The sequence below is a fragment of the Micromys minutus genome (assembly GCF_963924665.1).
Source record: "Micromys minutus genome assembly, chromosome: X".
NCBI classification, from domain to species: Eukaryota; Metazoa; Chordata; class Mammalia; order Rodentia; family Muridae; genus Micromys; species Micromys minutus.
Genome location: NC_137970.1, coordinates 82,405,204 through 82,426,995, shown reverse-complemented (window position 1 = coordinate 82,426,995; position 21,792 = coordinate 82,405,204). Strand labels below are relative to the sequence as shown.

Sequence of the window (21,792 nt, the reverse complement as noted above, 5' to 3'; positions counted from 1 at the left end):
AAGGTATAGCCAATATGGCAGCCCCTCCTCTTCCTCATTCTATGCAATCAATTAAGGTTAAGAAAAGTAGGGTACCCTGTTCTTCTTATTAGTCATCATCTATGCCATATACATAAATAGATATGCATACTTACATGTTTATACATACATACATGTTAGAATATTGTGTAGGCTAACCTCAAATTCTTTATGTAGCTGAGAATGACCCTGAATTTCTGATTTTCCTTCCTTTACCTTCCAAGTGCCAAAATTACAGACATGTATCCTCATGTCCAATTTACGCAGTCCTAGAAATCAAACCTGGGGCCTTGTTTATGTTAGGCGAGCACTGTACCAATTGTGTTACATCTCTAGTCCTCACCCCCTCCTTCTTTCAGAACTCCTATGTGTCTGCCTTTTGAACGTTTTTAGAATATATTTAATTTTTTTCATGATTCCATACATGTATGTATGTATCTTGAACATATCCAACCTAAATCTGCTTTCTCATTCTGTTCAAAATCCCTAAACAATAGTAATCTTTCCAGAAGAGACAGTGAAAAGAACTTTTAAAAACCACTAGAGTAACTGTTATTTTGTCCTGGTTTAACTTTCAGATACTACAATCTCTATCTCTAGTGCTCATAGATGTTAGACTCACAGACCTTGCTTTCATTTCTGAGTTGATCAATTCTAGTTTTATCTCGTAAGAGAGAATACCAGTACCTACCTGAGAGGGCAAATATCCATAGGGAGAACAGACTTAACAAAGATCAAACTGAAGTCCTGAACATAGATACTGTCCAAATAATCTGTATATATTAATTGTGGACTCTGGTGTGATTATTATAATTATTGGGATCTCAACCTTTAAACTTTATGTTGTGCCTCCACTATTTGCACAGGTTGAACTCCCAACAGTGACTCATTATTTGAAGTAATTTTCAATTAAGCATAGTATGATGTGGGGAATTTGAACCCACTCTTACCAGATAACTCTTCTCCTTCCTCTCCTCATAGGAATTACTTATGGAAAACAAAAATTAGACCTTATTGCTACTCTAGCCTTGGCAAATCCAGCGGTAACCATACAGCCTGTTTGATTGATTAATATATGACGCTTGCAGTAATCTTTTCTTCTGTTAACTTCCTGTTGGCATGAGGATAAGCTACAGTATCGGAGCAACTAGCATCTAAATATAGCTCCCATTTTCAATAGCCGAAATTTTCATTAATCTTTTCATTTGTTTGTTTTGTCGGTGGGTAGGTTGGTTTTACCCTTTTCGTTTCTGTTTCCCTAAGGGAAGACACTGACCCATAGCAGTCAGTAGTGGAGTTCTTTTATACCTAGATTCCCTAACTCCATTCTTTCCCCTTCCCTGTGTTGCCTACTGTCACCTAAATTACTCTCCCTATAGTTCTGACTTTGGCTTCCATTCTTAAGGAATTTCCTAAGAGGAAAACTATGATCCTCTCTCTTTTCTTCTGTTAGCTGTTCTTCTTGTTGTTGTTGTTTGAGACAGGGTTTCTTTGTGTAGTCTTGACTGTCATAAAACTAGCTCTGTAGACCATGCTGGCTTTGAACTCACAGAGATCTGCCTGCTTCTGTTGGGATTAAAATCTCATGCTACCACTGCAGGTATTTCTAGCACATGGGAGATGATCCCCTCTTTTTATGTCTAGAAGGAGAGGCACTGGATTTTTCTAATAGTGTTCCCCTTGTTTCAGCAGGCTGGAGCATGCAGCTTTTGCCTTTACCTGCCACTTCTTTTTCTGTAACCTCTGCCAATGACCTCTAGGGATGGACCACTTTCTGAAGGTGGATGCTTATGGTTTACCAAACAATAAAATGCTTGTTTAGGGATAAGATTTTTTCCATTAATTCTTGAATGCTGACTGCAATTTTTCTCCCTTATTAAGTAATAGGCTAGCAATAAGCTCTTTCAACCATCTTCAGACAGGTCCTGCTTCCAACTCCATTTTCTCTTCTCCAGTCATCCCAGAACACTTTCTCAAAACTACAAAATCACACTAGATCACTTCCCTGTTTTAATCACTTCACTGGCTTCTCCTCATATACACAAGAACTGCAAACGGCTGGACTTGATATCCTAGTATCTCCAGGTGCTTGATGTCTGATGTCATTGCACTATCCTTGCAAGGACCAAACCGTGGTTTCAATCATTAACACTCTACAGTATTTCATAGGGGGAGGCCTTTTCTCTTGTTTTAGATGGCTCTGTAGTAGAAATAAAAAGGTCAGAAAAGGGAGAAGACACAGGACTTGTTAGAGGCACATGCTAGGTCTTAGCTGAAATGGGTAACTAAGGATGAGATTGAGGATCTTAAAAACTCACTAGTTACTATAACCCAAAAGATAAAATTATCAAGATTCTCATAATGTCTGGAGTTTAGATGTGATCCACAGTGGTACTTCCCAGAGGGTTTTCCTTGGATGCTTTGAGCACAGGGATTCAGAAAAAATGCTCAGTTGTGAGCATACATGTTTCTTTACTGTAAGACTTCTGAGATCCTTTAACATGGTGAGGGAGACATGGGTGCCTACATTAGAAATCTTTCTCTAACTTTATTTAATGGCTAGAATTTTGTTTTCACAGAACATCTTGTGGACTAGTAGTGCTCTGTAGAACAGACTTGGGAAATGCTGCTGTAGGCAATACAAAGGAATGCCTGAGCAAACTCCCCACTGTCTCATCCAGATGCCTCACATTGTTTCTGTAAGTGCAGCTTGAGGGTAGTGACTAATTTGTCCATTTCAAAGGGGCATTGCCCTTCAAAAAAAAAATCACAGTTCCCAGTGGATTAGAACTAACCGATTAATAGTAGAACTCATTTGGGGAATTTATTTGGGGGAAAGGGAAAGGCAGAGAGTGACATATGTTACCACAAACCTGTCATTAACAATTACAGATCATGCATAGCAGTTCTAGCATTTTCTTTGCTACTGCTGAGGCAGTTAAGATACCTCTTGAGACTTAGAAAATGTAAAAACACGTAGTTTAGCAGCAAAGCAATAATACACACCTGCCAAAATCTATAGTAGAAGGGGGTTTTGTTGTTGTTGATGGTTATGTATGTCTTTGTTGTTTGCTTTCTTTTAGCCTACATATTACAAGGGCAGATGACCACTGGAGATTGAAAAACTAGCCTCTGAAAACAAGTTTGTGTCATTTAAAACTGCTTCAGTTGCTGGACTGGTCTGAGGGATGCCTCCAGCCCTCGTGTTTCTTTGGTTCTGACTTTTAGTCCTTGTTTTGGCACTCCAGATCTGTGTCCCATTTGCATCTTGGGGCCTTACTAACATGTGTCAAAAGAAAAAGGATTTTCAGTTTCCTTTTGGAGGAAACCCTAGGAGATTTGTGTAATGAGATTAAATTAGTTCATGAGCTGAATAATGCAGCTGATGAGCAAAGTGGAAAAAATCTGAACAGGGAAGAACAGAGAGGTTCCCTCTGAAGACTGAGCTAAGCGGAGGCTCCATCAATAAATGCCCTCAGCCCACACAAGGCTGCTCTCAGATTCGCATTACTGTGGATGCAGAGAATGTAGAGCAAGTTCTGTCCAGAGATTGGTACTACTGAAGCACCTGAGCTTTCTTTTTTTCAGCAGTTGAGGGCTCCTCTTTTGCATCATGTACTAATCTGACAAAATCCTTTGAGCATTTCCCCAGAAGGATACATGTGCTCTCACACATTCAGACTTCAGTAACTAACTCACTTCATAGTCACATTTGGAAGTTATGTTTCACCCCATTGATCTGAGCTTTATATGAAGAGGCATTTGGCACCTGGATGTGTACTTTTACATCTTAATGGAATTTAAAATAGACTCTGAACATTCAAGCACATACCATGTTTGTTCCTTTGTGTTGTTCCTTCTTTCCATGCTAAAGCTATCAGGAGATGGAGAAAGAGAAGATACAGGCTCTATTTCCTTTGTAGTTATTGATTATTTAGAAAATAATACAGTTGGAGCCCATGAGATTACACACAGAGACACAGGCAATGAAGCCTAGCAACCTGAATTCCATTTCCAGAGACTTTAAATTGTCCTCTGGCCTCTACAATATGCACGGAATGGGATGTGTGCATGCGTCCCTGAATACGTGATACCAAGTGTTATACATTAGGAAGAGGCAGATCATTTGAGTTGCTGCAAGACATCAGAATGAGTTTAGTAGACCCTAAGGGCTAAGGAGGATATGAATAAGCAAAGGGCAGTCTGTGGGGGCGTTTGGTTCTAGCATGAGTCAGAGCAGAGTTGGCAAGGAACATAAGGGAGCAGGGGCCTACCAGTAGAGCATTCTTCAGCTCAGTGCATATCCTCAGGGGAAGCACATTTGAGATATGCGTCACACCTCTGGCTCAGTCATGCTGGGATGCCCCTCCATCTGGGCAGGTTTGGCTTTGGGTGCTTGTCCACAAGCCAGTTGATGAGTAAGTAGCCCTGTAAGGTCATCACTGCTACCTGAATGGTACAGAGAGGCCTTTGCTGATCTAACGGAACTTGAATGGGACTCAACTTTTATCTAGTCTTCTAGAACAGACTCAGTCCCATATCTCCTTTTTAACTTCAGATGGAGTGTCGTCAGTAAGGTGAAGGGAATCATAGTCAGTGGACTGTTGGTATAGTTACTGCACCCGAGAACTTTACAAAAAAAAAAAAAAAAAAAGGTTTTGTGCACAGTATAAGCCCTGCCATGTAGAAGCAAGTAAAAAGCAGCTCCTCTCAACAAATGTACATATACAGTTACGGAAAATTATTTGAAACCAAACCCAGAGAGGCAGAGCTGCAGCAGCCTCATCACTCAGCAAGCCAATCCCAAAATCAAACTCAGAACACACAAGATGCTGCCAAAAGCCCAAATCTGTGCCCAGTCTGAAAACACCTCTTATTCCCAGCCTTCCCAGCCTTCTGCCTGACAAGAAGGCATATCAGGCAAGGTCAGCTACTGCCTGACATCAGCTGAAGCACGACCAGGACTGGGATGAAAGACAACCTGCAGATGGAGTCCGGATGAGGAAGGGAGAAGTGGGATTTAACCAGGGTGTGAGCTTTCAGCGCCCTCTTTCTCTCTCTCCTCTCCAGCTGCAGCAGCAGAGGACTGTTTCCCCTCACTCGGCACCTTTTTGCTTAGGACAGAGTGTTGTGTCTGTCTGTTTAGCTGAAGAGTGATCTGCCGAATCTGCTCCAGGAATTTCCTGGCCTGGGACCCTCGATGGGGGGTGGGGTGGGGAGGTGGGCCTGGGTTTCGAGCTGAGAGGCCATTTGTCTTGCTGAAGGCGTGCACACAGAGTCTCTTTAAACTTTCCACACAGGAATATCTTCCCTGCCTCGGTCTCTTTGTTTAATTCTGCAGTGCATCCGTTGGACTCTATTTCCCGAGGTGGATACCAGGGACAATGGATAAAAGCTATGGCCCAGGATTGGATCCCCCACTATCCTTGGCTGGTCTCCATTTATTTTAATGTGTTACCCTCTCTGTCACTAGGGTACAACGCACCTTTCTTGTGTCTAGGAGTGTCCTATCTTGTCACCCATTTGTCTTCATTGGAGGATGTACAGCACTTACGTTTTCTTCTGTACCTTTTTTAATTGAAATATTTCCACGCACTATAAAATTCACCCTTTTAAAATATATAGTCTAATGAGTGTTAACATACCCTTTATTGAAACCAACACAATTATCTTACTCCTGAATATTTTCATCTTGCCCAAAGGAGGTTCCATACTTACTAACAGTTAATCTCTTCTGACTCTTATCCCCGGGTCCTGACATTCACTAATTTAATTTCTGTGTCTTCAGATTGACATTCTCAATTAATTTTATAGAAATGGAGTCATAAACGTAGTATTTTGTGACCAAGTTCATCCATTTAGTATATTTTCTGTTATTGTTTTAGTTTGGAAGAGGTTTATAACACTTTAAAACAGGCTTGTGTTAAGCTCACAGGCTGGCTTCAAACTTTTAGCAAGCCTCCTAACCACCTTTAAATACTAGAATTAACATCCAACTCACTTATACTTCTTAAAGAATATCTTTATTCTTTGACAATTTTATGTTTCTATATATTTTGATCATATCTACACCAACCCTCCAACCCAATTTCCATGGTGTTTTCTAGGCCTTTGAGGGATAGTTGACATAGATGTCCCATTTAGGGTGAGCACTCAACAGTCACATACCAGTAATGTCACTATACCACTAGAAGCAAAACCACTAAAAGCCTTCTCTTACAAAAGTCGAAAACAGCACTAATTAATGAGCATAAACTTAAATATTTATTAGGGTGTTTGGCAACATGTTCATTTAGCAAAGCAATGGTAGTAGGTTCCCCACTAGGGCTTATGGCTTCCTTAACCAAGGGCTTTGACCAGGAGGACAAGAGCAGACACAGGATTCCTTCCCCCACAGCAGGTCTTAAAGACGGTCAGAAAGCAACCAGTTAATTAGTTCATTAGAATCATCAGTGGCAGTCTGCCCTGCTGGCCTCTGACACTCCTCACCCCAGTGAACATCAAGGGAAGAGGTAGTTGGGTAAAACTTCTCTGAAAAGGTGAGACAAGAGCTCAACCATGATTGGAGGGAAGCAAGATGGCTGGTGAGTGGAGAAAGAGTTTAGTATCGTAAATGGGACATTTTTATACACGTCTCTCTGGAAAGCAGCTCAGATACTGATTCGGCTCAATGTAATCAACACTCTTCTTTGTCTAGCAGTTCCCCTTCACTAAAATAGACAGCAGGAGAGGCATGGGAAGTGAGAGTGGGAGTGCATTGAGAGGGCTGGAGAAAGGGCTCAGCCTGCGTTTCTCTTCCTTGGCTTTGGGGACCACCCTCAATGACAAACACATTTGTGACTCTTCTGACCCTTAAATCCTCACTCCAAAGCAAGATCTAGCATGTAGGAGTGATAAGTGACTCTGGCCAGAAAATATATATTGGGGCAGAAATTCCAAGTGTCGAATTGAGGGGATGGCTCATCCAGTAAGACAACATAAACACAAGGAGCTGAGTTCATGTCTAAAAACTCCACTTAAAAAGCCATTTGTGGTCACAAACACTTTATAAGCCTAGGGCTGTTGGGGGCAGAGACAGAAGGATGGCAAATCACTGGTGGCTGACAGTCTAGTACCGGGGACAATGAAGGACCTATTTCAAGGGAGGAAGACAGTGCTATTGCACATGTTCTTCTGGCCTCCACATCAACACACAGTTGTGGATACCCACATGCATCTATGTACATAAAGCACATGCAGCACAGAGAGACAAATTCTAATACCAACTTGGCTATCACTGACAGGGAGAAGATGGGGTAAATAGTGTCCAGAGAACCAGGTCATAGTCTGATGATACAGCACATACTATGAATATAAGAGCTTAGGCATGAGTGGCTATCTAGTCAGCATCTAGAATCCGGGAACTTTTGAGAAATTCTACAAGAGATGAAGACTACCTTTTATTTCATGAAGCTAAAAATAAACATTTGTCTTTGTGTCAAAGTCTTGGATAATTTCTAACACAGTACATAGTATTGGCTGAAATTATTGCTTCTCCTTTGATGTTTAGTGAGTACTTTTTACAGAGGCAGAATATGTCAGTATAAGACCATGCTCACAGTAAGAACTATGCATCACCCTCCATCTCTTCCCTTGTAAAAACGCTTTCTGACTTCATGGAACCCCATCATTCCAAGCAAGTAATGAAGTGGTATAGCAACAATTTTACATATTTATCAATAATACGTAAAGAGTACTACATTGAAAATATTCGATGTATTGCTTATTTCTCACAAATCATGAAGCTGGTATTGTCAGCATCCCCATTTGCAGGTGAGAAAACCGAAAGAGTAATCAACTCAGCTGTTAAGCCATAACTGACTATAATGAAGTAGAACGTTAAACCCGAACAGGACATTCTGAAGTTAGGCATCTCAATCCACTTATGTCAGATTCCAGTGGCTACATTTTCAGCAGTCTCCCTCATATGATTCCTATGTTGGAAAAGTTCTACTTCCTTTGTTCTGACCCTGCAACCTCATGCATAAAGCATCGAAGGGTCATGTCACAGTGCAATTAACAATCTATTTTAAAATATGTGTTTCATTGGCACCTAGCATGAATTTAATAAGAACAAGTTACTCATTAGGGACCCCTGAGAGGACCTTAATAAAATGAGCAACAGAATAATCAAGTTTTATGGGGACAGAGTTTGATAAGGATAAAAAAATCATAATAATCTACCTTCAAGGAAGCAGATCTAGTTATCTGTCCACTGGGCCCTATCCGTAGAGCTTTGGAAGTATGAAGCTAAATAATATGTGTCACCAGTTCATCCGGTGGACCCATTTGGTCTCAGTGAGAATTTCAAGTGATCTGAAGCCCTAGACCTTGAACACTGACTTTTTAAAGGGCAACCCAGACTCCTATTGTAGGAGATAAAATCACTCTATATGATACCTCCTTTCACTGAGCCTAACCACGATGTCCATCCTTCCACTCCTCATCTCACTACAGTACCACTTTTTGCAGACCACGGGTGATTTTCTACAAGTGCCCTTACTTGTGTGCTTTCTTTCTACTCAGACTAAGGCATAATTAGCCTGTTCATATTTACACAATAATTTAAACACTGTTTGGAAAGCAATGGATAGCCCTCACCCATACTTTTCCTAAGGATGCAGAGTTACCAGAGCTAGAAGAAATGCTCAGTTGCTGAAATAAGTCTGCAGAAGTTGTACTTATCTGTTCCACAAGTAGGAATAGAGTCAGGCTACAAGTGGCCAGATTTGTAGGATGGAACTGTGAACTCTTGAAAGAGACCCAAATAGTTATCTTATCAAACCCATAGCCTTCAAATTGAATTTTTAGAAACATTGTCTTCAAGATAATCTTTGAATGAGAAATAGATTTGTATTATTCAAGAACTTGAATTCATATATGTTTATTCATATATGATTATATATCTCTATATATTTGTGTATAGATATATCTATGTATACATACATGTGTGGGTGGGTGGGTGTCTAAGTCACACTATCCCACAAAAAATCATTTATCTCTCCACAACACATATTTCCTTCATAACTATTATGACTTTCAAGTGTAGATTTTTGTAAGGAATAGAACTGAATACAGACATCTACTCTTTAAAGAATATTATCTAATGCAAAAAATATCATTGAAATATCACAAAAGCAGAAGTTGTATTTAAGTTCATCTCTGACAAAAAGAATAGAAACGAGAGCATTGACAACAGAAAGGGTGTCCTGGTCCTTATGATTAGTCCCTGATCCTTGGAAGTCCTAAGCTTTGTACTCATTTCATGACATTCTGAATTTACATGTCTACTGACCTCAAGGCTGCCTTTTCTAGGGAGCCAAGAATATAATATCCTCAGTAAGAGAATAGCAGTCTGGTGGTGAGGAGAATGAGGAAGAGAGCAACCAGCATGAAGGATTTGGCTTGCAGAGACTTTAGAGAATGATAGTACCAGGCAGGAAAAGAATGATGTACCACGGACGTTTTGGTAATATTTTTCAGGTACTCTGACGAGAAGAACAAAGGATAAAAGAAAAAAAAAAAGACTGAGACAGTTATTCTCGCTAAGATATCAGTGGTATTGTTGTTGCATAAGAGACTTTTCCTAGGAAAATTCAATGCATACATATTTATTCACCTCAGAAAGGGAACCCACAACAGAACACAGTTATACCATAGTTCAACTTGGTCAACCAAGTGAGTTTTCACTGAGATTACTAACAGGAGCATGGGTGAGGATTTGCTTACAGGAGCAAAGATGATTCAAGGGCATTGGTTTTATATGTGTGTGTGTCTGTGTGTGTTAAAAATCAACAATAAGAAACAAAGGCAACATGGGTGAGGACAGTCACTAAAGCCACATCCTTGGATCTCTCTGTAAGACTTGCATGCAAAGCAACAGGTCCAAGAATTCCCTTTCTGCCACTGTGTGATCAGCACCTCTTCCCCCAGTGCTTGTTTACTGTTTTAATAAAGTAGGGCAGGGGCTTTCAGACTTTGACAACTATCAGCCTTTTCAGACATGGGACAACCTCCCGAGGCTTAAGTCCTTCTGGAGGGTGTAATAGATATTTAAGGTAAGGTAGTTTTCTCTAAGCATCTCAGAAACTAGAGATGCTGCTGTTCCTTTATAAGGCCATTCCTCATTTAACCAGAGGGAACCAGCTTCTTTTTTAGCCCATTTGTAACAATGTGTCTCAATGCTGGTCTGATTTCTTCATGGTGTCTTTTTTCCACTACTTTTCATAGTGTTTTGTGGGAAGTTAAGTAGAAACAGGGGACATAGAGAGACTAGAAGCTATGCAGCCTGGATACTTTTATTGTAGTATTCTCCTGAGGGGTCCTGGAGCCAGCTTGGGTTTACACTGATTTCCTGCCAGTTTTCAGCGAGGAGCACTGAATATGTTCCAAGGATAGTTGGTTCAAAGCCCAGCCACCTCAGAAAATCTGGGAAAGTAGAGGATAGAGACTGGGGTGACTTTTTTTGCTTATGTGGTTGGGAAGCATGCTGTGTTGGCCCTATAAAGATTTAAGAGGGGATTTGAGACATGTGCCCTATTCTTAGATAGAAAAACACAAACAAGAGAAAGTGGCTTGTGCAACATTATAAGGAATTGATACTGGGCTGCCATTATGATACTTAGATACTATTTTAAAACTTTAGCACCTGTTTGTGAAAATAACGCACACTGGAAGGCAGAAAAACTAGTTGTGAGTCTGCTCTCCTACTGAGCAGCTATATAATGTGTCAAATCTTTTGGGGTTATCTGTGCCTTCATTTTCATAATTTTCTTCTTCAAACCATTATGAGTATTAGGAGAATAAAACCAAAGATACTGAGTTAGTTTTGTAGCATAATAACTGGTGGAAGCCTGACTATATTTTTCTCATTTTTTTCCTTTTATTGATTTCCATTCTTACCTGTCTTCTGCTGTCTCCCCATAGTCTGTTGAGTAGATTAATAGACTCCAGTATGTAGATAGTAGACTCCAGTGCTACATTACTCTGACTTCTGCAAAGAAGACTCTGAAGGTTATACATCCAGTGGGAAACTTATCCCTGCCACTGATGCCATTGAAGGCCCAACTGAAATGAATCCACAGTCTTTTGAGGCAAAATATTTCTAAAGGGTGTGTGTGTGTGTGTGTGTGTGTGTGTGTGTGTATTTTCAAAAGACCTACCAGTTTCTTAAGAGTCATGGCAAATATTGTTTTGTAGGTTATTGTATGTTTCCCTTACCACAAAATTCTGAGATTTGGAATAATTAGAGCCCAGGGGGCAAATGGCCCTGCTCCTGTCCTTTCCCCAAAGAGTTCCACTCATTTCTGCCAGCTGCAGCTGTCTGCTTGTGTGCACACACGGGCAGGGCCAGGGCACCTTGGCCCAGGCAGAAAGTCAATTAGTATGAAATAAAATCTTTCTTAAAGGGTTCTTGTTTTTAGGCAAAATTCAGGAACTATCCTGACATGGTATAAGGATCATGGATAAGTAATTAACATTGGAGGGAAGAACAAACCAAGGTTAGATCAACTTATACAGAAAAGTAGAAAACTGAGTTTTTAGACAAATTATTGAAGTTTATGTAAAGTACAGTTTTCTGGGCATTTTAGGACACAGAATTGTAGTAAGACAACATAACTCTCATGGTTTGCTGGTTTGTGGTTGTGTTTTAATTAAATGACCTTTTGCTTGCCATGGGTTTTAAGTGATTGCCACTTTTCTTGATAATGGATAAGAAGGAAATTCAGAATCAGTTATCAATCAGTATCCTGGTGCTGCCAGTCACAGGTGTGTGACCTTGGACAGATAAATTATTTTTTGTGGTACTGCACATCAAACTTGAAGGCATGTATTCTACCACTGAACTATGTTACAAACCCAAGTCATTAAATTTCTTAATTCTTGGCTTCTTCATCTATAAAATTGGCATAATCATGTATACATCAAAATGTTATCGGTGAAAACCAATGAGATAATGTACTTAAAAACACCACATGCTGGAGGGACCCGTCGCACCAGCTGCATACATAGTAGAGGATGGCCTTATCAAGCATCAGTGGGAGGGGAGCCCCTTGGTCCTGTGGAGGCTCCATGTCAGCATAGGAGATTGCTAGGGCAGTGAAGCAGGAGTGGGTGGGTGAGTGTGTACCCTCATAGAAGCAGGAGGGAGGAGGATAGGATAGGGGGATTGTAGAGGGGAAAACTTCAAGAGGGATAACATTTGAAATGTAAATAAATAAAATAACCAATAAAATAAAAATAAAATTTAAAAAGTAGGTTGTTGTACCTCAAGGGGAATCTTTGCAATAAAATAACATAATATTTTAAAAAACACCATGTGCATAATGTCCACTTAGGACTCAATAAAAGTGACCTACTTTGTATTATGATAACGATGACAGATATTATTATTATTAGCCTTTATCATTTTTACCACATCTTGAAAATGTCAGTTTGTTTTTAACAGTTATAGTGATGTGTAATTTATCCACATAAAGTAGGCTCTTATTTGTTGTATTTTTACTGATAAAAATCACCTACTCCCTAAGGTTCTCTCTAATGAAACCCATAGCTCCTGTTATTTCACATTTTCCACCATCCTGTGGCAAACACTTTCCACACATCAATGATTAGTGACCTTGGAACATAATCATTACTATTTTGGTGTATATTCTCTGTATTTGCCTGTATATATGAGAAGAGACAGAAAGGCAAGGATAAAGAGACAGAGAGACAGAGGCAGACACAGACAGAGATCAAGAGTACACTTACTCATGCAATACAGAATATACAAAAAAATCGCAGTGAAAAAGCTCCAGAGATCATTCACTATAAGTTAACTCACCGAGTGAATTAATTTTCTGCTCTACGACAACTGTATGCTAGACTATGTCAAATAGGAGTACATAAAAGATACTCAGTATTCAAAAATATTGCATACACATGTATAAATAAGCTGACAGAAGGTGAAATTTAATTTCAGGACACTGTATTTTGTGTCTCCTTTTCACTGTTTATTAATTTTGCTCCATCTGTCAATCTCATGATGTGTTTCTCTAATGTGAAAAATGAACATAAGAACCTAACATGCTTGGCATAGGTGGCTATGAATCTCACTTTCAATAATGTATCTGTAGCCTCTAGCAATGCTTTGCTATATGACCATAGTCTACAGACACACTTTCCAGTAACATTCAAGTTCCAGAGTATGTGCTCTAGACATTAGGTGCCTTGAGAGGTCCACAGTGCTGGCTGGCATCTTTGCAAAACCTTGGGGAGAAAAGGAGATGAGAGTTGAATCTTAATAGGCAAGGATTCAACAGGTAGAAAGGAGTGAAGGAAGAAGGCTTCCTCGGTGGAGTAATTAATAAGTAACAACCACAGAGACCAACGGAGGTTAATGCAGAGTCATGAGAAGCTATATAAAACATTGCAAGGGGTATTGTTTCCAGAGCAGTTACAACAGACAATAGATGGTTCTTCTGAAGGCCTAAGAGAAGACTAAATACTAGTAGTATGAACTCCTTTTAGATAAGTCAATATTTTATCCATGCTGGACCAAGTTCAGTCAAGGCAAGGCCCTGTCCTCATTTCTTAAGTGTGTATGATACTGATCAGCACATAGCAAGTGCTCAATAAATTCTAAACAAGACCAGATGGTCACTTGTGAGTTTTCTGTGGCTGTTTTAACCTCTGCTGCAAGGATTGTGTTTAAACTCCCTCTGTGTACAGCCCCACCTTCTGTCAAGAATTAGGAAATTTGTTGCAGTTATGCCAATACTTGATGTGTCTTGTTTGTTTGTTTGTTTTCCTCCTCCACTCTGTTCCAGAAGACTCCTTACCACCAGTGAACAATAAGGTGACCAGCAAGTCATGTGAATACAATGGAACCACTTACCAACACGGAGAGCTGTTCATTGCTGAAGGGCTCTTTCAGAACCGACAACCCAATCAGTGCAGTCAGTGTAGCTGCTCGGTAAGTGTCCCTGCCACTCTGTACCTAGATAGGGATAGAGCCACCTCTGCATCTGCGTTTTTCACAGAAGCTGACAAAATAAGGTGTTTGAATGAAGATGCATTAACATGAAATTATAAGTCTCCATGCTTGTCCAAGTTTGAACAACTGTCAAAGAGGTTCAAGCCAGTTGTGGCCAAGGCTTACAGCCATAAGGGTGCTAAAACGACAAAGATGGGTCATTTGATTTAATCAGCATGCACCTTTCCTAAATGTTTATACCACCTAATCCTTCTCTGAAGGATTCATAGCTATTGAATTCTTGGCGATACATAGGTACAACTCTACTGTTGCTCTAGGACCACTTGATCCAATGTGCAAGAAAACTGAGCATCTATTTGTTTCTGTCCTAATTCTAGGCACTTCATCCCTGGAACATATCAGTATTCTTTGAATCTTATTTCTGATAAGGAGTCACTCCAGTTTTCTACAATGAGAAAGTTATGTTAATGTCTGATCACAATGATTCCAATGCACTGTCACTGTGTACACTTTATTAATGAAGTCTAGTACCTGTATCCATTCCTAATTGTTCAGTACAGAGAATGTCAGCCTGGACAATAAAATAGAGTAGATATGTAGAATGAAGGACAAGAGGAGCAATCAATGAATTCTTAGAGCAAGTGGATTCTGTAAATGGGTGCATCAGTTTTTAAAGACATGGATCCTAGTAGGTGACTCATTCTCTAAAGGATAGCCCCTTATGCCCTTGAGTATATATGAATAGTAAAAATAGACTCAGTGGCGTAAGAAAAGGAAAGGACAAGACTTAGGAGGGGTTGGGGATGGGGGTGTGTTGGGGCGAGTTATAGGATTAGTAAGGGTTGGATGTGATCAAATACATTGTATGCATGTGTGATAGTCTCAAAGAATTAGTAAAATAGTATGCTTTTAAGAAAATAAAGAATTAGAGGGCAAGGCTAGAAGATTGCTTCAAGTTTGAGAATAAGCTGAGCTATGCAGGAAAAACTTGCCTCAAAAATGACAACAAAAAGATCAACCAAAAATTGAAAGTGGAAGGGATTTGGAAACAAATTTACTAATTGACAGAGCCAATAAATACTGAATAATCAAGGGAAATGATAGAATCTCTTGCAGTTGGGACTTCTAGTGAAAACACTGTATCTCAGTAATGTGGGAGAATATTATCCTGACATTGTTTCTTGAATGGCTCTTTCTGGCCTTAGTAGCATGTGTATCCAAGAACAAATGACAAAGTTTACAGGATAAGACTTAAGATAGAATTTTAGGAAATTGGAATCATTTAAATAACAGATACAACTCTGAAGTAAAATGGCTCCTCTCCCTTATTTAACATGGGATTGTGCTGTGGGATTAAGATAACCTTGTGTAAATCTACCTCCACAAAAATAGCCTGACCTTTTGTTTTTGGGAAAATACTCTATTGATTTTTTTAAATAGTGGCTATAGCACAAGGTCTCATTTCCATCCACGCTCTACAGCTTGAGATATGATCAGGACCAAAGAAAATAGTGAAAATAGGAGAGGAACAAGATTGTGAGGATTTTCGAGGCTGGTGACATTCCTCCAGGAACAGTGTTTCCTTGAACCAGGGTATCTGACAAAGATTGTCAACTCTTTGGAGAGTTCATCTCTTTCATGAAGAAATAGAAAGTGAAGAATGAAATAGTGCATAGTAAATGGAAGTCCTGACAAATACTTAGCTCAAATTATCCTAGAAGTAATTCTCCTTTTTTTCCTTTGGCAGGAGGGGAATGTGTACTGTGGACTCAAGACTTGCCCCAAACTGACCTGTGCATTCCCAGTCTCTGTTCCAGATTCTTGCTGCCGAGTATGCAGAGGTAAGTGTCTTATATTCCAAGAATCTGAATACAGCCATCCTAAGTTGCAGAACTTAGGAAAGAATAAAATATCTGTTAGGTCTCGGAGTCTTTGATTATAAAAATGCTCTGAATTCTATACCAGATGGACTCATCATCACCCCAAACTAGTCTTTTCTTCATTAGCATCTATTTTTGGCTTTACAGTGGTGTCATATTTTCTTTCTAGGCTCCTCAGCTCACACTTGAACTACCTTTAACTTGTTCTTTGTTGCCTTGTCTCATGTTACCAAATCTATCAACAGGCCTTTCTAGTCCTTCACAGTAGCAATATTAATAGTTTCTTCTTTAGCTGCACACAATCAATGAATGCATTAATCATCTCCTATGTGCTAAATAAAAATGAAACCATGCCCAAGGCTACAGAATTACAAAAAGGAACCCCATACTTAGGACACTCTAGTGTCATTTTCCAGAAAGTCACTATACCTTCTGTTGTGATACCCTGGGTTAGGGCACAACCTGTGGAACCATAACAAAGGTCGATTCTTTGCCCTTTCAGGCTCCTATTTTACCAGAGAAGGCAAAAATAAATAAACAAGCAAATATTTTTATATGTGCAGTATAATTACTATTAAGGTAATAAATACAAAATATAATATTTTAAAATTTAGAGGTTAATGCTTTAGTTGTGAGGAAGGCTCTGGATAGAGAATCTTGAAAGTCAAACCTGAAAGATGAAAAGGAGCTGTCTATGCAAAGAGCCTGGGGAATAGAATTCCAGACAGCAATGAAAAAATAGTTCTAAGGCCCCAGGAAAAGAAGTGCTTGGAGCATTCCAAGAGCCTGAGGAACACTGTGGCTGGAATAAGGTAACTGTGGTTGAAACTGGCAAGAGATGAGATGGGGTTGAGAAGAGAAGTTAGGACATGCAAGTTTTCAGTGCCCTGGGAAACCAGTGGAATCTTGTAAGCAAGAGTACTGCTTGGTTTCATTGAAAAGGTCTCAGTGGTTCTTTTGTCCAGGTTATATTAAAGAGAGGCTATAACAGAAACAGAGGCCTGTAAGGTTGGTACAGTGGCCTTTCCAACATGGAGGGAAGATGCTTGCTCTGGGATCATGAGGCAGAGAAGTTGTTCTAAGTACAACCTTGGGATTATAATGCTTCAGTTTCAAGCCAGTGCCTTGCATAGCCTGAGGAAATCAATAATGAAAAGTAGACAAATATTATATGTATCTACCATATTGCTTTTCAAACATGGATGTATATTGGAATTGTCATAGTGGACTTAATCACACACCAGGAGAAGAAAGTAGTTCTAGTGTCTCACCAGAGTTAAGAAGCACTGAATTAAAGGGAAAATGTATGTGATTTCCTTGTGGAAACAAGATTGGCAGATGAGCCATATATCTTGTTTCCATCTAATTCTTTCAAAAGAATGGCCTTAACTACGATATGTCTGTATTTAAAAGTCTTTATCCTCACATATATTATATATAACAGTATTTCTAACATAATTCTTAGCATAATTCCTGGACTCTCCTGAGTTTGTACATTTGCCCTCTGCTTTGGTTCTCAATGTTTGAATCTCATGAGGACCATGTTGATTCATGTCTGGAGCATACTTCCAGTGACCTTGTAGTAGAAATCAAGAGGCTGTATTTAAATTGATCCATTATTGTTTCTACAGTAAAATTATGGTGTATAGACCAGCACTTTGTAAAAATACTCCAAAGATTACTGAGGCCAGCCCTCAGAGATAGTTTGCTGTCTGCCTTGTGCCATGACATTGAACTTTCTGAAAGTCTGAAACCGAGATAAATAGACATAACTGTAATCAACTTTAATATCTGATTTGTTGGCCAAGTAATCGTTCTGCTACCAGTGTATACTCATTCCTTTTAACATCCTACTTTCCCAGTCCTTTTAATTCAATGTGGATTCAATTGTAATCTAATTATATTTTTTGCTTCAGTAAAGTCATGCATCTTTCCCTACCTGTATCTCAAGGTGTGTGCATGCATGTGTATGTATACATTGCCAGTGTTGTTATTACATTTGAGTCAGAATGATAGAAATTGAGATATCATGCCTTTTCCTGTCTTGTGACCTCTGTCCCCATTTAATTTTAATATAGCCTATAGTCTAAAAGTCCATTATGCACAGAGATATGCATGAGGTTGATAATATAACCATTTGGTCATTCTAATCCATTCTTTAGGCCAAAATTATTTTATTTGAATAGGGAGATATAAGAAATAGAGTGAAATATATGTGAATAGAGTGTTGTTACATCAAAGAAGCTGTTTGCTGCAGCAAACAGGTTCTCGAGACAGAAGGACATGGATGTGACATTATAGGACCACTAACTACACTATTCCCTTAGACAAGACACTTAACCACCCCGAGCCTGGGATCTCTCAGATGTGACAATGAAGGATATGATATTCACCACCCACAGTGGTTTTAAAGATTAACTGCAATGGTATAGAGTGTTAGGATAAGACCTCATAGAGAGTGATTGTTTAAGAAGTGGCAATTATCCCGAAGTTAAGTAGAACTGAACCTTCTAGTGTTTGATAGATTTGTCTTTTATTTATTTAATCTCCACAGACAGAGCTTTATTTCTAGTCCTTCTTGTGGGAACAGCTCCTAGCACTGACTGTCTTCAATTCTCTTGTCATGATTTAAATTTTCCCTTTTAGTGAGTCCTCAGAAGCAGCAGATGAAAGCTCATTATTACTGATCATGCATTGTCCCTTCATATGCTTGACAATTCATTAAATTCTTACGTTGGCATCTCTAGCCTAAATGCTCCATTTTCTTTCATCTTTCTTTATAAAGACTAAATCCCCCACTTTTATAAAAATTGTTTTTTCTGTGCCTCCAATTTCTTTACATCTTTCAGTTGTATAAAATGTGCTTGAAATGCCTTTGAAGTTCCCATTTCTGAAGCACCTAGTTATTTTTTTTCTGTTGAAATGATGTTTGTATAAAGGTGTATCTTGTAGAAGCATATTACTCGCACAGCAGGGAACTCAGACACTTCTTCCTTATGCTGACCACCCTAACTGCAGGCCAAATACTGAAGAAGAAGGAAAAAAAAAACAACAACCTTTTGAGTGCTGAACTTGCAAACCTTCATATAAAGAGCCCCATTGAAACAGGCTGTCTGCACTGTCACCAAACACTAATTCTCGCCTTTCTCCCTGGGTCAGATGGCAATCCCAGACTTAGATTGAATCTCAGCCCCAGCCTCGGTTGTTTAGACATGTCTGTGAGCCTGGGACAGTCAGGAGAGTGTTGGCAGGGTGCGTGTCATTGCTGGCACCTCAGCAAACCTCATCTGGACTGGAAGCATAGTGAAAACAGCCGCTAGAACCATAAGGGAAACCTTATCAGAAGAAAACATCTCTTCAGAGATTGTACTACTGCCATATATGGGGCAGGCAGACCTCAAACTAAACCCACACCCAGCTTTCCCCCCACCATTTATCATTTCGGCTTCCCGTCTCCTGCCTATGTTGCCAAGTCAAAGGGGAAGGCAATGTACTTGGACTGTGGACAAAGGAGAAGAATTTTGGGTAAGCTGCTGAATGTATTTAAAGACAATCGTGTATTTTACACATTGTGTGGATATGTAACACTTCCTATGTACCAGGCAGTATGTAAGAGCTTATATGCGGAGTAACTCAGTTCATCTGTGCAACAATACTGGGAACTGATTTCATTCCTATCCTACAGCTACAAAGAGGAGACTGAGATACCAAGGAAGAGACTGAGAGGCAGAATCAAAAATTGAGCCTAGTCATTCCAATTCCAATGTCCCAAATTAGAAATCACCACAAAAACTGTTGTGATACTTTTCTTATTCACTTACATCATTATATGCTAAATTCTCCTCTTTCCCCCAAAAAAGAAAAAAGTCCTAAGAGCAAGTTCCATGCCTATTTTTGTCCACCACTGAAGCGGGGCAAGGTGCATAGTAGTTACTTGACAATGTTCTTGTAAATGAATGGAAGCAGATATCTGCAGCCAAGATTCTTTGAGTATGAATAGAGAGAAGGGTGGGATGAGAAGGTCCCTTCCAGTTGTGAAGTGAGTAGACTGAAACCTTACAGAGAAGGACAGGCAGAAGAGAGAAGGGTGTAATCACATCTCCTTCTTGCCCTCTTATCCTCTTCCTCCTGGAGTCCTTCTTCCCTACAATTCTCTCTCCCTACCCCTTGTTGAGGAGTTTTCGGCAGTTAATGAAACACCACTTCTACTAGCTGTGGCTGATGTATCTGGCATATTGACTTCCTTCTTTAACTAACTGTAGATCTTAATATGATCCCTACGGGATGGTCTATCTGTGTTAATACAAAAAATACCTGAGATGAGGTCACTTCTACTGTCAAGAGGTTTATCTCAGAGTTCTAGAGGTTCAAAATTCGAGATTGGGCTACTCTGTTTGTTAGGTGAGGGCCACATGCTTTTCCATCCTTTTCAAAAAGTAGAATAGAAAACTGGTAGTTTCAGAAGCAAGGAAGAGTACAGAGAAGCTGAGCTTCTTTTTTTCCTATCCTTCCAAGAGATCCAGTCTCCAAAGAAAGATGGTAACCTCTAAAACACCACACCTTCCAACACTATCAGATCCAAATTTGTATGTAACCTCTGACAGGGGCAAACAACATCTAAACTATAGTAAAAAAAAACTTTATAATTTAACATAGTTCAATATTCTCTTGTGTTGTTTGTTGTTTCATGTGTGTTGCCTTTTGAATTGGACACTTCTGTATGCAAAGAGCCATGTTTTCTTACCTTGTTCTCCCTAGCATAGTTTTAGCCATCTAGCATGCTGGTGGGTTTCATCACATCTAAGATGGGCACCATTACACAAATCTCTTTACGTCGTTTCAAATCCAGGTCTCATTTGGAGACAGAAGAGGTCATTATGCTCACAGCTATCTCATTCCAGGCTCATTGGGCCGAAAGTTTGTTTTAGTTTTCAAAATGAAGGAAAAGTCAGGCATGGTGGCCCAAACCTTTGATCCTAGCACTCAAGAGGCAAAAACAAGCTGATCTCTGAGTTTGAGGCAAGCCTGATCTATGAACTCTGAGTTTCAAGACAGCCAAAACTACAACATAGTGAGTCCCTGTCTCAAACAAAACAAAACAAAAAAGAATTGTATGCGTGTCTGTAAGGTCTATCTCCAGCACTGTACGTTTTGCTTTTATTGAATGTTTTCTTTATTTACATTTCAAATGTTATCCACTTTCTCAGTTTCCCCTCTGGAATCCCTCTCCTCCCTCCCCCTCCTTCTGCTTCTATGAGAGTGCTACATTATTGTGAATTGTCTCAGGAATCCTGCTCTTCTGACATCATGTTTCTTTTTGGCATGTATCTTATTTCTAAGGTATTGCTTCCTTTGGACAGTGGATGGGGTACCACTGAATTTCCTATAGAACTTAAATTAGTAGTCAAGGGTTCTAATTGATCGTGTGGGATATTCTGTCAGGATCAATAACATCCCAATCCTTCTATAGAGTTTGTCTTTCTCTGTGATTGTGTTTGTGTGATTATAAAAATGAAGAATTCCCATCACACCATTGTATAGCAATTATTTCTTTATGGGTAGTTAAAGCCCCTTTCTTTTAGCATCATTCTTTTTAAAAGTACTTTTAGAAATCCTCTCACTGGCCAGAAGCTCACTATTGGATGTGCCCATTGCTCACATTAGAATAGTGTGTGTTAACTAGACTCCAGCATTTACAGGAATAAGTCTGAACTTTTGGCCACCAACATGAACAAATGGTAAAGAACTATGAAAGAATCTAAGCATGCATAGAAAACTGAGCCATCCCATGTCTCATATATATTATAGGTATATGTATATATGTCTATATCATGTGTATCTATGGCTGTGTGTCTGTGTATATGTTTTCATGTCCAG

The 21,792-nt window shown here is 39.5% G+C and overlaps 1 protein-coding gene across 2 annotated transcripts in view; it reads left to right on the top strand.

Annotated features, from left to right (window-relative positions):
• The window catches only part of CHRDL1 (chordin like 1), a gene marked incomplete at its 3' end in the record, with an annotated part of 106,019 nt that overhangs the window by 54,095 nt on the left and 30,132 nt on the right, over window positions 1–21,792 (top strand). For both annotated transcript variants that reach the window (XM_080909615.1, XM_080909614.1), the window contains exons 5-6: window positions 13,869–14,014; window positions 15,783–15,876. In XM_080909615.1, coding sequence (XP_080765741.1) covers window positions 13,869–14,014; window positions 15,783–15,876 — 240 coding nt within the window. The remainder of the gene's footprint in view (window positions 1–13,868; window positions 14,015–15,782; window positions 15,877–21,792) is intronic.